This window comes from Salmo trutta, chromosome 16 (assembly GCF_901001165.1).
Source record: "Salmo trutta chromosome 16, fSalTru1.1, whole genome shotgun sequence".
Classification (NCBI taxonomy): Eukaryota; Metazoa; Chordata; class Actinopteri; order Salmoniformes; family Salmonidae; genus Salmo; species Salmo trutta.
In genome coordinates this window covers 42,733,398-42,747,511 of record NC_042972.1, presented here as the reverse complement: position 1 = coordinate 42,747,511, position 14,114 = coordinate 42,733,398, and the positions used below count along the sequence as shown (strand labels likewise).

Sequence of the window (14,114 nt, the reverse complement as noted above, 5' to 3'; positions counted from 1 at the left end):
TTTTATTTAGCGTGTGTGTGGTGCTGAGTGGCCCTGGCCGGCCTGCTGCTCAGAGGCATCTTGTTGGGTAATAACTGTCCTCTGTGGAACTCACAGGCTGCAGATCAGATTAAGAGGCTCTATGATCTGTTCCTGAAAGTCGACGCCACTCAAGTTGAAGTCAATCCTCTCGGAGAGACTCCCGAAGGACAAGGTATGACTCTTTTCTCATTCTCTTTTTGGTGTCTACGCATTAGGTCTGTTTATCTGGATCTGTCTCTGTTTGTCCTCTCTCTTTTCCTCTCGCTCTCTCTCTTTCTCTCTCTCGTACATCATGGGAGTGTTCATGGTGGGATTTTAGGTATATATTTGAGCATATCCATCACTAATTGCCTCTTGAGGAACAATCGTACAGATAAACTCATTGTTATGAAACAAGATCTTGTTATAGGTCTGGTTCATCAAAGAAAATACAGTTTTGTATCCTAGTCTAATCACTGCTTATGAATATTGATGAGTCTGTTATTTTGTTGTGTACAACCAAGCTGTACTGAGAGGTGCAACTCTGCCATCCAACAAGCAAGGCAGAAACTTGTGTTTCTGTAGACTCCCATTGAAAGTAGATCAATTTGTTATTTAATTTCTACATATACGACAAGGGAAGATAATGAACTACCGAGCTGTTCAGTAGAGTTTAAACAGCACGCCACATGGTGCTGAAGAACATCACTGTAGACTTTAGTCTCTTACTTTGACTTGCATTTCAGCGTAACTGAACCCTCATCACCAAAGGGACGGTAAGACTAAATGACCGTTAAACTCTGAAAATGAATGTGATTGTACTACAGTTGGTCACATACAGCAGCTCCAGGAGACAGCCAACACTCCACTTGGCTGCAGTAGAAGTGGCTTCCCATACATTTTTGTTCTGCCTTGTGTGTGCCATGTTACCTTTATTACGCTTGGGAGCTTCAGCCCAGGTAGTATGTCACAGAGACGAGCCATTACATAGTGAATTTACAGTTGGTTCCATGGGGATCCCGTGTACCAGTACTGTCATTTGTCCTCCAGGCTGTTATAGAGTATTGATAGATGAAGGCTCCAATCACCCCTGTGTAAATGGTTGTGGTATGTAGTGGGCCTTACAAAGTACAAATCCATAAGGAGCATACCTCAGCATTTCAGCCCTGCAGTAAATACTTTGCCTGCAGGTAACATTCAGCTTGCAGTTTCTTTGAACTGCACCTTGTGAAGTGTAAAAGTATTGTCCATTATGCATAATATATTCCCCCTTTGAGGCACTGTCAATGCATAAACATGAGCTGCACCATTACAAATACTGAATTAATTAAGTCTAATAGGGTGAGATCACTTGCCACATTTTATTTAACATATTTCATTGAGTTTATAAATTATCACATTTCCATTTCACATCCTCCTTTTTTTTCTCTACATCTCTTCCTCTTTTCTTTTCTTTTCTACTTTGTCTATTTCCTTCTTCCTCTCTTTATGATTCTGTCCCTCTTCTCTTCATATCTCTCTCTCTCGCTTCTTTCAGTGGTGTGCTTTGATGCCAAGATCAATTTTGACGATAACGCAGAGTTCCGTCAGAAAGCCGTCTTTGCCATGGACGACATGTCAGAGAGCGATCCCACTGAGATGGAGGCAGCCAAATGGGACCTCAAGTACATTGGCTTGGATGGAAACATCGCCTGCTTTGGTGAGTTCTGATTATGGCTGTCCACGCACATGCATGTTCTAATAATTCAGCCATGGGTAACCCACCCCAACTGGAATAGAGGTGTTATTTTCCTTATCAGATAATTGAAGGCTGAGAGACCACGTTCAAACTTTGTCAAACTACAGTAAAGCTGACTGGGCTCCTCTCCAGTCCAAATTGACAACCAGCTTTCTAACGACTCCAGAAGGAGGCTGCCATAACCAATGCTTTCTAATTAGCCATAATCCGCACAAAAAGTCTCCAGTGAGCTGGATTGTTAGCCTTCTCATTATGGTCCTCCTCTGTCATAAATCAAAGCTTTACAGTGTAATTCTGGGCTGCTGGGGAGTCTCTTCTGGCTGCCCTGCAGCCTCATAAACACTGTGGCAGTAAGAGCACAGGTTAGCGCCTTTTTCCCCTGCCCAGCCTCTCCTACAGAACAACAGCTCAGAGCTGATGGGCTCCTTAAAAGCTTTGTAACCCACCAAAGTGACAGCTGTTAAAGCCAGTTTCCTTTTATTGAGACTTCTGTCAGGGCACTTGCCAGGACGTAGGCTCAGTGCCGCTAAACCAAATGAGGTAAGACGTTTGTAGAGAAGCGTGTTGGCTTTGGCAGGAAGCGACTGAATCGCTTGGCTCCCTTGCAGCAAGCAGCCCAGAGGATAGGGATGCGCCTGATAATACGGCCCAACACTAGTGCCACAGAAACTCGTTTAATCAATGCTCGCTTTCTGAAGTCAAGAGCATTGCCGTAATCACATTTCCCTCCACTTTTCAACTTCTTCAAGTGTTAAATATCCCAATTATAAGTTTTAACAGTACCTCTTAAAGATTTAAATCCTCAAAAAATGTTGGTATTCCCTCTTCATTAGATAATTTATTCATTGATTTCACAGTGAGCCCTTTCATGTTTGTGTTGTTTTAATGCTGGCATTAGGTCATGTTTAATTGAATTAAATCCCAACTACTTGTCACTGTTTTCTCTCAAGGGTTTTTGTTTCAGTTCTCATCTTCATTTGGACTCTAATGGGGTAAATCTAACTTCATCAGAGAATGGGCAAGAAAGCATTATCAGCATTCCAGAATCATAATTTGTCATCAAAATTGTGATGAGCACAGTAACTATTTTGAAGGGACGCTCTGGACTTTAGAGGCCCTTCTCTGTTTTCTGAGACCAGTAACAGTTCTCAACTTTCTCTGTGGTTTAGTTTCACCTTTGATCTGTCATTACAGTGAATGGGGCTGGTCTGGCTATGGCCACGTGTGACATCATCGACCTCCATGGAGGGAAGCCGGCCAACTTCCTGGACCTAGGAGGAGGGGTGAAGGAGAAGCAGGTGTACGAGGCATTCAAACTGCTCACTGCTGACCCGAAGGTAGGAGCCCACTTTATCCAACACCACAGGGTGTGTGAGTGCGCTGTGGAGAGCAGTTGTACCACTTAAAGATAGAGAACAAATCTGATTCACTATTGCTACAGTAGCTAGTTCCATGTCAAACTGTCAGTTGGTCTCAAAAGAGCCAACACACTATTCCAACCACCTGTAGAATTCCCTATTTAACCAACCCAGCTGCTCAACACTTTACCCTAGCGATTCTGTAAATATTTGTTGCTGCTACTTTGTGTGACTGTTTAACCAGGAGTCATGTTAAAGCTTCTCTTTAAGGCCTTGTCTGGTCGGTTAGGCACCAGTCCACCTCTAACAAAGACACAACAGTTTAGTGGGTTTGGCACTGACAGCTATGTTTCTCCCAGAGATGGGGTATTAGAGATCTCCTAATTATAATGCCATGGTTTTATTGACAGTTTTTTGTAATGAATTACAGCCCCACAGCCACAATAAAGCCAGCCTTTTAATGGCTTGTCCCTGCCGTCACAGTCTTCTCCCAATGCACAACGCAAACTCGTTACTGTACTTTCCTGGTGCAATTAAAGGTCCAGAACCTCAGAGGAGAGGATGTGGCAGCTTGGCTCTCTTTACGACAGTTGAATACTAAATGTTCAGATTGCCAATAACTCGGCAGCGAACAGTTGGAGGCTGGTAACAATGCCGCAGTGCTAGTTTGTTGACACTCATCAGAGCACTAATTCCCTGTTTGCTTTCACTTCAAATTATTGTTTTTTCTACCAGTCTATTTGACAATGGTTGTGTCTTCGTATGTGTCATAGAACAGTGTTAAATACTGGTTCCTTCTATCCACTGTTGAACAGGCCAGTTTACCATACATTTCTGATACAACAAAGATGAAGGACATTGAGAACGAAGGACATTGAGAACGAAGGACATTGAGAACGAAGGACATTGAGAACGAAGGACATAGAGGCATGATGTGGAATGTACTATGCACAAATATGGCGTGATACTCATTGCAATACACAAGTCACTTGAATGACATTACTTTGCTTCACTTCAGTTTCATGTAGTCGCTTTAATAGTTGACTAGAGTCATAATCGAATTTTGTATAGACAAGAGAGAAAAAAGAAACAGTAACACAACAGGAATAAAATATGCAAGAATAAGCTGTCATGCCAGTAGCAGATCAATGTGCAGGGGTACAAGGTATTTGAGGTAGATATGTATATAAAGGCAGGGCTAAGTGACTAGGCATCAAGATATATTATAATAAAGAGTAAGAGTAAAGAACACCGTAGCAGCAGCATATGAGTGTGTGTGTGTGTGTGTGTGTGTGTGTGTGTGTGTGTGTGTGTGTGTGTGTGTGTGTGTGTACAGTCGTGGCCAAAAGTTTTGAGAATGACACAAATATTAATTTCCACAAAGTTTGCTGCTTCAGTGTCTTTAGATATTTTTGTCAGATGTTACTATGGAATACTGAAGTATAATTACAAGCATTTCATAAGTGTCAAAGGCTTTTATTGACAATTACATGAAGTTGATGTAAAGAGTCAATATTTGCAGTGTTGACCCTTCTTTTTCAAGACCTCTGCAATCTGCCCTGGCATGCTGTCAATTAACTTCTGGGCCACATCCTGACTGATGGCAGTCCATTCTCGCATAATCAATGCTTGGAGTTTGTCAGAATTTGTGGGTTTTTGTTTGGCCACCCGCCTCTTGAGGATTGACCACAAGTTCTCAATGGGATTAAGGTCTGGGGAGTTTCCTGGCCATAGACCCAAAATATTGATGTTTTGTTCCCCGAGCCACTTAGTTATCAGTTTTGCCTTATGGCAAGGTGCTCCATCATGCTGGAAAAGGCATTGTTCGTCACCAAACTGTTCCTGGATGGTTGAGAGAAGTTGCTCTCGGAGGATGTGTTGGTACCATTCTTTATTCATGGCTGTGGACAAGCTTTTTTCCGGATGCCCCAAACAATCGGAAAGGGGATTCATCAGAGAAAATTACTTTACCCCAGTCCTCAGCAGTCCAATCCCTGTACCTTTTGCAGAATATCAGTCTGTCCCTGATGTTTTTCCTGGAGAGAAGTGGCTTCTTTGCTGCCCATCTTGACACCAGGCCATCCTCCAAAAGGCTTCGCCTCTCTGTGACAACAGATGCTCTCACACCTGCCTACTGCCATTCCTGAGAAAGCTCTGTACTCATGGTGCCTCGATCCCGCAGCTGAATCAACTTTAGAAGACGGTCCTGGCGCCTGCTTGACTTTCTTGGACGCCGTGAAGACTTCTTCACAACAATTGAACCGCTCTCCTTGAAGTTCTTGATGATCCGATAAATGGTTGATTTAGGTGCAATCTTACTGGCAGCAATATCGTTGCCTGTGAAGCCCTTTTTGTGCAAAGCAATGATGACGGCATGTGTCAGTAAGTCCAGGATCCAGCTACAGAGGGAGGTGTTCAGTCCCAGGGTCTCCAGTTTGGTGATGAGCTTGGAGGGGACTATGGTGTTGAACTCTGAGCTGTAGTCCCCTCTTGTTCAGGTAGGAGAGGGCAGTGTGAAGTGGAATAGAGATTGTGTCATCTGTGGATCTGTTGGGACGGTATGGGAATTGGAGTGGGTTGAGGGTGTCTGGGATGATGGTGTTGATGTGAGCCATGACCAGCCATGTCATATGTATCTATAGGCTATATCAGAGATAAGCCTATATCAGTCTCTTGTTTTTTTAGTCGGAGACTGAGGGCACAAATCACACACGTACCAGAGATGAATTTTAAAAAGGTGCTAGTGGAACTCTGCCACTGACGATGTATTGTCTCAGTCAAATGTCCACAGTGTATATATTATTTTTGGCCCTGCATAAAATCATCAAGGTGTCCTGAAAACAGAATAAAATAAGAGAGAAAGTAGAGGTTTAAGTGTTTCTCAGTCCTCTGAGGCAGTGTGATCAAATTCATACATTATGATGTCAAACGAGGTCATAATAGAGATGAATTTGTGGGGGAAACCGAGCTTTTAAAGACGGCATTAGACTTCACAGTTATTCCTGCATAAGAAGTAGTCTTCTCTTTATCCTGGCTTCAATTCGAAGCCCAAACCCTAGAGTAAAGGCAGTAGCTACCGGTTCCTCCTCCAGCAGTATAGAGGCGAGACAGACACATGGCCCTCCCTTATGGGGGAGAAAGGAGAACGGATTGACATTAAACCTCCGTGTATCGCCATTTGCATTTCATACAGGGATTTGGAGACTCATCAGATCTGTGGAGGGAATGTTAATTATTAGATTCTTGGCATGATAAAAATCCTAATTTACATTTTTCTTTTAATATATTCCTTACACTAAAGATGTTCTGTCTCTCAGTTCCATTTAGGCCTAGGCTGTGAACAACTCGAGCCAGAGTGAGAATCAATAGCTGAGAATGCCAAAGATACACACTTGTTAAATGTTGAACTGTGTCCAACTGAATAAGGTACTTGAAAGCATTTCAAGGGTTTGTCATGACAAATACTTCATATTCATGCTTACAATTGAATTTCTTATGTTTTATTTGCTTTGTCATGGAAGCTGTTGACTCGTTTCAACCTTATGAAATGTTAATCCGTGTTTGAAGACGAGTCAGCAGTGGAATGTTTATTTTGCCATATTCAATACTCAACTCAAAAGCCTTGTGCTTCACCCCCAACAGTTTCCACCTTGAGGTTTGGTGTAATGTGAGATGCCTAACAGTGACATAAAACTAGCTGTATACTCCTTTTCACTAGTGCAGCAGTATTATACATTTACTGCAGCCAATTACAGTATGTATCCAGGGAAGCTGATATTCTGCATAAGTGAGTATATTCTACCCTCGTTAGCACAGACTTATTTTAGCTGCTAGGTTCCTCATAGCCACTAGCAATTAATATGGTTATGTATAGTATAGCTGGTGTCAATTGGTACATTTTGGCTATCAATGACTATCAAAAAGGTAACATTTAAACACCATTACCAAGGAGGATAATTTAGGAATAAATACCAGGTAAAATGAAGCATAACCTGGCTCGTTCTCTTATCTGGGAGATGGCAAACACTGGATAGCGTGTCCGTCCACTGCTCTCTCCCTCACTCTCTCTGCTCTCTCTCTTTTCACTCTCTGTCAGCTCTCTTTCTGCTTTGATCTCTTCAGCTCATTCTGTTCCAACTAGAAGATGCAGTTGGGAGTGTACAGTTTCAGCTAGAACAGACAGGTCCTGGGATTGGATATGATTTAAATCGTGTGTGTTTTTTGCTTTTTAGCAGTTGGAGTACAGCATTAAATTGGTCAATTAGAAAGAGGGAAAGAGAGACCATATAGAATAGGGAATATGACAAATGTACAGGATGAGGGAAGAGGTTTGGGAAAAAGAAGGATGAAGAAAATGAAAAGAAAAATGAAGACATTGAATGTAATATCTAAAGTAAGTGTTGGTGTGTATAGTATGTGGGAAAAGCCTATTCATTTCATTGGACATGCAGTACAAGGCTGTTCAATGGTGTTTCAATTCTGTCCTCTGGCGCCTTACATCCCTGCTAGAATAACTAGCCCCACTCTTTCACAGGCATATAAAGAACTGCTTACTTTGACAGAATAGTTGTAGTATTGAGTCCGTCCGTCCGTCCGTCCCCACATTACCTGTAGGCAGTGTGACCAAATACCCACAGTCAAATAACCTCTTTATTATACTACCTCCTGCTCAGTCCTGATAGGAAATAACAGATGGATGTTTTGTCCTGCGCACTGTGGTGGTGAATTATGGCCTGTATAAGATGGGGCTGTGCTCCTAGGCTGTGTGTGACGGCAGGGAGTGACTGGGTAATTGTCACCTGTGGGTGTTTTCACAGCTTTGTGTGTGTGTGTGTGTGTGTGTGTGTGTGTGTGTGTGTGTGTGTGTGTGTGTGTGTGTGTGTGTGTGTGTGTGTGTGTGTGTGTGTGTGTGTGTGTGTGTGTGTGTGTGTGTGTGTGTGTGCCAGTAACAAGATGTAAAGGGAACGGACACAGCTAGGTTCTCTGATCCTCCACCTTGAATGTATTGGTACATTAGCATTTAGTCCATTCAGTTGACCAGCTCCAAGGCAGAGAGGGAAGGAAAGCGAACGTGTTTCAAATCTTATTTGTCACATGCTTCGTAAAGAACAGGTGTACGCTAACATTGAAATGCTTACTTAGGCGCCCTTCCCAACAATGCAGAGAGAAAGAAAATAGAAAAATAATAGAGAGAATATTTGACTAGGTAACCAACCTTGGGTGTTAATCACATTGTTGATTAGGCATGCTGAAGGTGTGTACTCGCTCATATTCACCCTTGGCCTCCCTACTGGGTTGTGTGCGTTTCTACATGTGCACAAATGTGTGTGTATTGTATCTGCTCTGGAGGTGTGTACTCACTCAGTTCATCCAGCTTCACCTGTGCCTCCCCTCCAGCCCAAGCATTTGTTAGTGTCTGTGATGCACTTTGTGCGTGGGTGTTTGTATTCGAAGGTGTTCACTCACTCAGACCTTTGTGTTCCTTGCAGCAGTGTGTGGTAAGTGTGTGTGCTTCTCTCAATGTGTTAGTTTCTGCTCTGCTTCACCTGTGTCTCCCTCTTGGCTAGTTGTGCCATCTTTGGCACGGTGTACCTCATGGAGAAGAGGTCCTGGCCCGTTCCCGTCACATTTCCACTCCAAATCGCCACATTACGTCAAGAGTATTCTTGAAAGGTATTATTGTCCACCTACTGCAGATATACCCAGTGTATGGCAGCTCTCTCCTCCCCCAGCCTTTGATCTGCTAAATCCTGTTAAGGCAGCGTTATGAGGGGCTCTGAGGAGCAGGCCCATCCACTTCATTCTGGACCAGCCACTCACTCTCTGGTCCTCTCTGTGCATATGGAGATGTCTTGGGCCCGCGTCGAATGTCAGAGCGCCTGCTTTGACATGGTGTGAGGCTGTCGGAAATTAGGAGACAGGGCTCATTGTTGGCCCTCTTTAAGAGCCCCACTCTGCAACGTGATTGGTTGTGAATGGTGAATCATCCTCTCCGCGCCACAGTTCTACAGGCTCAGTGGGAATGACTCCTATTCATGTCCTTGGATCTGTTTCATCTACACCTCTCAGACAGGCTAAGGCAATCATGCACCGTACAAATACAGACTAACACACGCCTAGCCCTCCAGGGATTTGCACAATCAGCCATCATTGAGTTGGCTGTGACGTCGGAGATCTGGGTTTGCTGTGGAAAAATGGTCTGTCGGCCTGCAGGCTAGGCCTCCGGGAACAGCCAGTCCCCTGTGTCGTAAAGACAAGCAATGATAAGCCAGAGAGAAAGGCCAGAAACAGGCTCCCACTCCATAATGGAGTTCATTCCCTCAGCGTAGAGCATTAAGCCTGGCATTACAGACGGCAGGCTATGGGGAGCCATCACCTGAGATCGTTGCTGTGGGACCAGTAAACATTGGACTGGGGCGATGCGGAGGGAACATTAGAATGACGGGCAGGTCATGCCATCAAGAGCACCTTTTGCTAATAGTGGTAATGGCTCTCTGGGTATGTGTAGTGAGCTCTGAATGGTGAGATTGCTTTTCTATGGTGGCGCCAAGCACATATTGACATTGAGATTTGAATCGAGTGGTGCTGGTGAGTAGAGTAGGGGGCATTATTTCAGTAATGTAGAGCTAGATCTAACCATTGGCTTGAAGGGATACTTAGGGATTTTATCAACTTCCCCAGAGTCAGATGAACTCGTTGATACCAATTGTATCTCTGCATCTAGAAAGAAGGAAATTAGCGGTCTTTTGAAAGATACTGCTAACTATTGTTTGCGTAATGACTGGAAGTCTATGGCATCTACTAGCATCCTAGTAGTTACATAGACATCCAGACATTGTGCTAACACAAGTTAGCAACTTTCTTCAAACTGAACTACATGTTTCAAGCAGACCACCATAGTCCCTGTGCCCAAGAACACGAAGGCAACCTGCCTAAATGACTACAGACCCGTAGCACTCATGTTCGTAGCCATGAAGTGCTTTGAAAGGCTAGTAATGGCTCACATCATTATCCCAGAAACCCTAGACCCAGTCCAATTTGCATACTGCTCAAACATCAACAGATGATGCAATCTCTATTGCACTCCACACTGCCCTTTCCCACCTGGACAAAAGGAACACTTATGTGAGAATGCTATTCATTGACTACAGCTCAGCGTTCAACACCATAGTACCATCAAAGCTCATCACTAAGCTAAGGATCCTGGGACTAAACACCTCCCTCTGCAACTGGATCCTGGACTTCCTTACGGGCCGCCCCCAGGTGGTGAGTGTAGGTAGCAACACATCTGCCACGCTGATCCTCAACACTAGAGCCTTTCAGGGGTGCATGCTCAGTCCCCTCCTGTACTCCCTGTTCACCCTGTTCACCCACAACTGCATGGCCAAGCACAACTCCAACACCATCATTAAGTTTGCAGATGACACAACAGTGGTAGGCCTGATCACCAACAACAACGAGACAGCCTATAGGGAGGTGGTCAGAGACCTGGCCGTGTGGTGCCAGAATAACAACCTATCCCTCAACGTAACCAAGACTAAGGAGATGATTGTGGACTACAGGAAAAGGAGGACCGAGCACGCCCCCATTCTCATCGACGGAGCTGTAGTGGAGCAGGTTGAGAGCTTCAAGTTCCTTGGTGTCCACATCATCAGCAAACTAGAATGGTCCAAACACACCAAGACAGTTGTGATGGGGGCAAGACAAAGCCTATTCCCCCTCAGGAAACTACAATTTTGCATGGGTCCTCAGATCCTCAAAAGGTTCTACAGCTGCAACATCGAGAGCATCCTGATTGGTTGCGTCACTGCCTGGTACGGCAATTGACCCCAGCCACCCTAGTCATAGACTGTTCTCTCAACTACCGCATGGCAAGCGGTACCGGAGTGCCAAGTCTAGGACAAAAAGGCTTCTAAACAGTTTATACCCCCAAGCCATGAGACTCTTGAACAGGTAATCAAATGGCTACCCGGACTATTTGCATTGTGTGCCCCCCCCCCAACCCCTCCTTTATGCTGCTGCTACTCTCTGTTTATCATATATGAATAGTCACTTGAACTATACATTCATGTACATACTACCTCAATTGGGCCGACCAACGAGTGCCCCCGCACATTGGCTAACCGGGCTATCTGCATTGTGTCCCGCCATCCACCACCCGCCAACCCCTCTTTTACGCTACTGCTACTCTCTGTTTATCATATATGCAGTCACTTTAACCATATCTACATGTAGATACTACCTCAATCAGTCTGACTAACCAGTGTCTGTATGTAGCCTCGCTACTTTTATAGCCTCGCTACTGTTATTTCACTGTCGTTTTACTGTTGTTTTATTTTCTTACTTACCTATTGTTCACCTAACACCTTTTTTGCGCTGTTGGTTAGAACCTGTAAGTAAGCATGTCACTGTAAGGTCTACACCTGTTGTATTCGGCACGTGACAAATAAACTTTGATTTGATTTGGTTACAATTAAATGATGAGAACCATAGAGCACTGTGAGTCTCTTAAAAGATCTCTAAGCGTAACGTAAATGCTAATATCTCAGTGGAAACTCAGGAAATACTAACAGCCTCTGTATAACGGCTGATCATGGACTATCAGCAGACCCCGTCAGACCTCAGCTGCCTGCTCTGTGCATCATGCCAAGGCCTCCTCAACCAACTATACTGTAGCTGACGATTTGCTATATTGTAGCTGTTCCACCTCACTGCTTTTAAGATCATAGCTGAATGTAGGCTGTTTCTACTTGGTTTCAGGTTCTTTGTTCACAGAGTACTGGGACTGGGCCAGGCATTGACATACAGAATGGGATGTAAATGGTAGGAGGAGAAGTCGAGGCTCTGGAGCTCTTGTCTAAAGCTTCTGAGTTGTGATGTGTGGCTATGGAGCTGCAGTTCAAAGAAACATTGTGACGCTACAGACGAACTGGAAGCGCAGTGTGATGTTTGAACTCAATGTCAAAATGCTGGAGTTTTCCTTTTTTTTATAATCTGAAAACCATATGTCAATCCTCCATACACTGAAGATATCAGGACTTTGGGAAATTGGAAACACTTCAGTTTGCCAGTTCACTTTGTTACTTTAGTCTAATTGGTTGGAGTAGAGTGCGTTGTTTTTAGGAGTTGTAGCCTACTCCAGGCAAGAAGTTCCAGTCAAGAAGCAAGAAGTTGTTTTATTTAGATTTTCATTTTAGCGAACAATGTTTTTTTTGTTTGTTTTGTTTGAATGAACCCATGGCAATACTGAGCTGAATTGCATAATTAACCACCTGTGAATGACAGGCGGGTTTATTAACACTAAGTGAATATTACTTCTCTTGACATATTGTTTTTATCCTTGAGGATGTTTAGAGAGAAATGCCTCAGTAGAACATTCAGTACATGATAATGATACCTCCTAATTTCAGGACCAAATGTACTGCTTGTCGCTGTTTGGATCATTAGTTGCTGTGTCATAACCTGCAGATTGGAAAAACAGTTGGATATTTTTTGTTAATGTAGCATTGCAATGTTCTTATTTTAGTTGTTGGGATGCTATTGGTGAAATGACACACTCCGATAATTGTGTATTGCTTTCATTTGTTTGTCCTAATTGTCTCTGTTTACCTCAGTCAGTGATCTCATTCTGTGAGCCCTCTAACCTTCCAGCTGCCGGGTGTAATTGTGTTGCTTATCGAAATAAATCAAATGTAACTCAGACTGGCTGCCAAACTAAATACCATTATCTCTTAGATCTATGTTCCACTTAGGCACTTTCATATGGATTAGCCTAGGTACCCTGATGCGGTTCTCTGGTGTAATTGTGAAGAAACCAAAATACAATTTGCTTTCACAAGAGTTATAAATAACTGCTTTGGAATGTCCTTTACACACACACACACACACACACACACACACACACACACACACACACACACACACACACACACACACACACACACACACACACACACACACACACACACACAGCGTGTTTGCTTGTTATCCCACAGCACCTAGTACTTTGGATGAATGTTAAAAACAAGAAGTTAGGCTAAATTGCAATAAGATCTCAATCTCCTCTAAATTGCACCTGCGGTCGATATGTGAATGGCCCTGAGAAGAAGCACTCCCTTCCTCAGAGTGCCATTCAGCTGGGATGATCGCCTTTCATCTGGCCTGGCATGTTTTACCCATCTCATCACTTCTGCTTTAAAGAGGTCCTATCGATGTCCCGAAAACTTCACTTACTTAATAATGAGCTTCTTTACACTTGTGTTCTCTCTTACTGTTTACCAGCTCCTCAGTCACGTCTTGCCCCTACACATGCGCGCGCGTACACACACACACACACACACACACACACACAATCAGACACACACATACCTAGTCAGACAAACACACACACACACACACCTAGTCAGACAAACACACACACCTAGTCAGACAAACACGCATACACACCAGTGGAGGCTCCTCAGAGAAGGAAGGGGAGGACCATCTTAAACATTAAAAAAGGTTATCCTTTTTAGATAAAACTATACTAAATATATTCACGTCACCAAATGATTTATTAAAACACTGTTTTGCAATGAAGGTCTACAGTAGCCTCAACAATATTTTCTGGAGTAGCACCATGGTGTAGCCGGAAGACAGGTAGCTTCCGTCCTCCACTGGCTACATTAACTTCAATTCAAAACCTAGAAGGCTCATGGTTCTCACCCCCTTCCACAGACTTACTCAGTAATTATGATGACTTCTGGAGGACGTCCTCCAACCTTATCAGAGCTCTTGCTCTGACATGTTGTCCACCCAAACCAAGTGTCAGAAAATGAATGTAGTACTGATAGCATAAGCTACAGCTAGCTAGCACTGCAGTGCATAAAATGTTGTGAGTAGTTGACTCAAAGAGAGAGAAAATAGTTGAACAGTTTTTAACAAATCATTTATTCCAAAATGAAGCAGAAGCAACAAGAGGGAGAGCTAGCTGTATTTTTTTACATTTATTTTTCACTTTCACTTACTTAGCTAGTAAA

At 43.5% G+C, this 14,114-nt stretch overlaps 1 protein-coding gene across 2 annotated transcripts in view; it reads left to right on the top strand.

Annotated features, from left to right (window-relative positions):
* Nucleotides 1–14,114, top strand: part of LOC115150777 (succinate--CoA ligase [GDP-forming] subunit beta, mitochondrial) — a 124,695-nt gene that overhangs the window by 71,602 nt on the left and 38,979 nt on the right. For both annotated transcript variants that reach the window (XM_029694446.1, XM_029694445.1), the window contains exons 7-9: nt 97–193; nt 1,538–1,699; nt 2,933–3,075. In XM_029694446.1, coding sequence (XP_029550306.1) covers nt 97–193; nt 1,538–1,699; nt 2,933–3,075 — 402 coding nt within the window. The remainder of the gene's footprint in view (nt 1–96; nt 194–1,537; nt 1,700–2,932; nt 3,076–14,114) is intronic.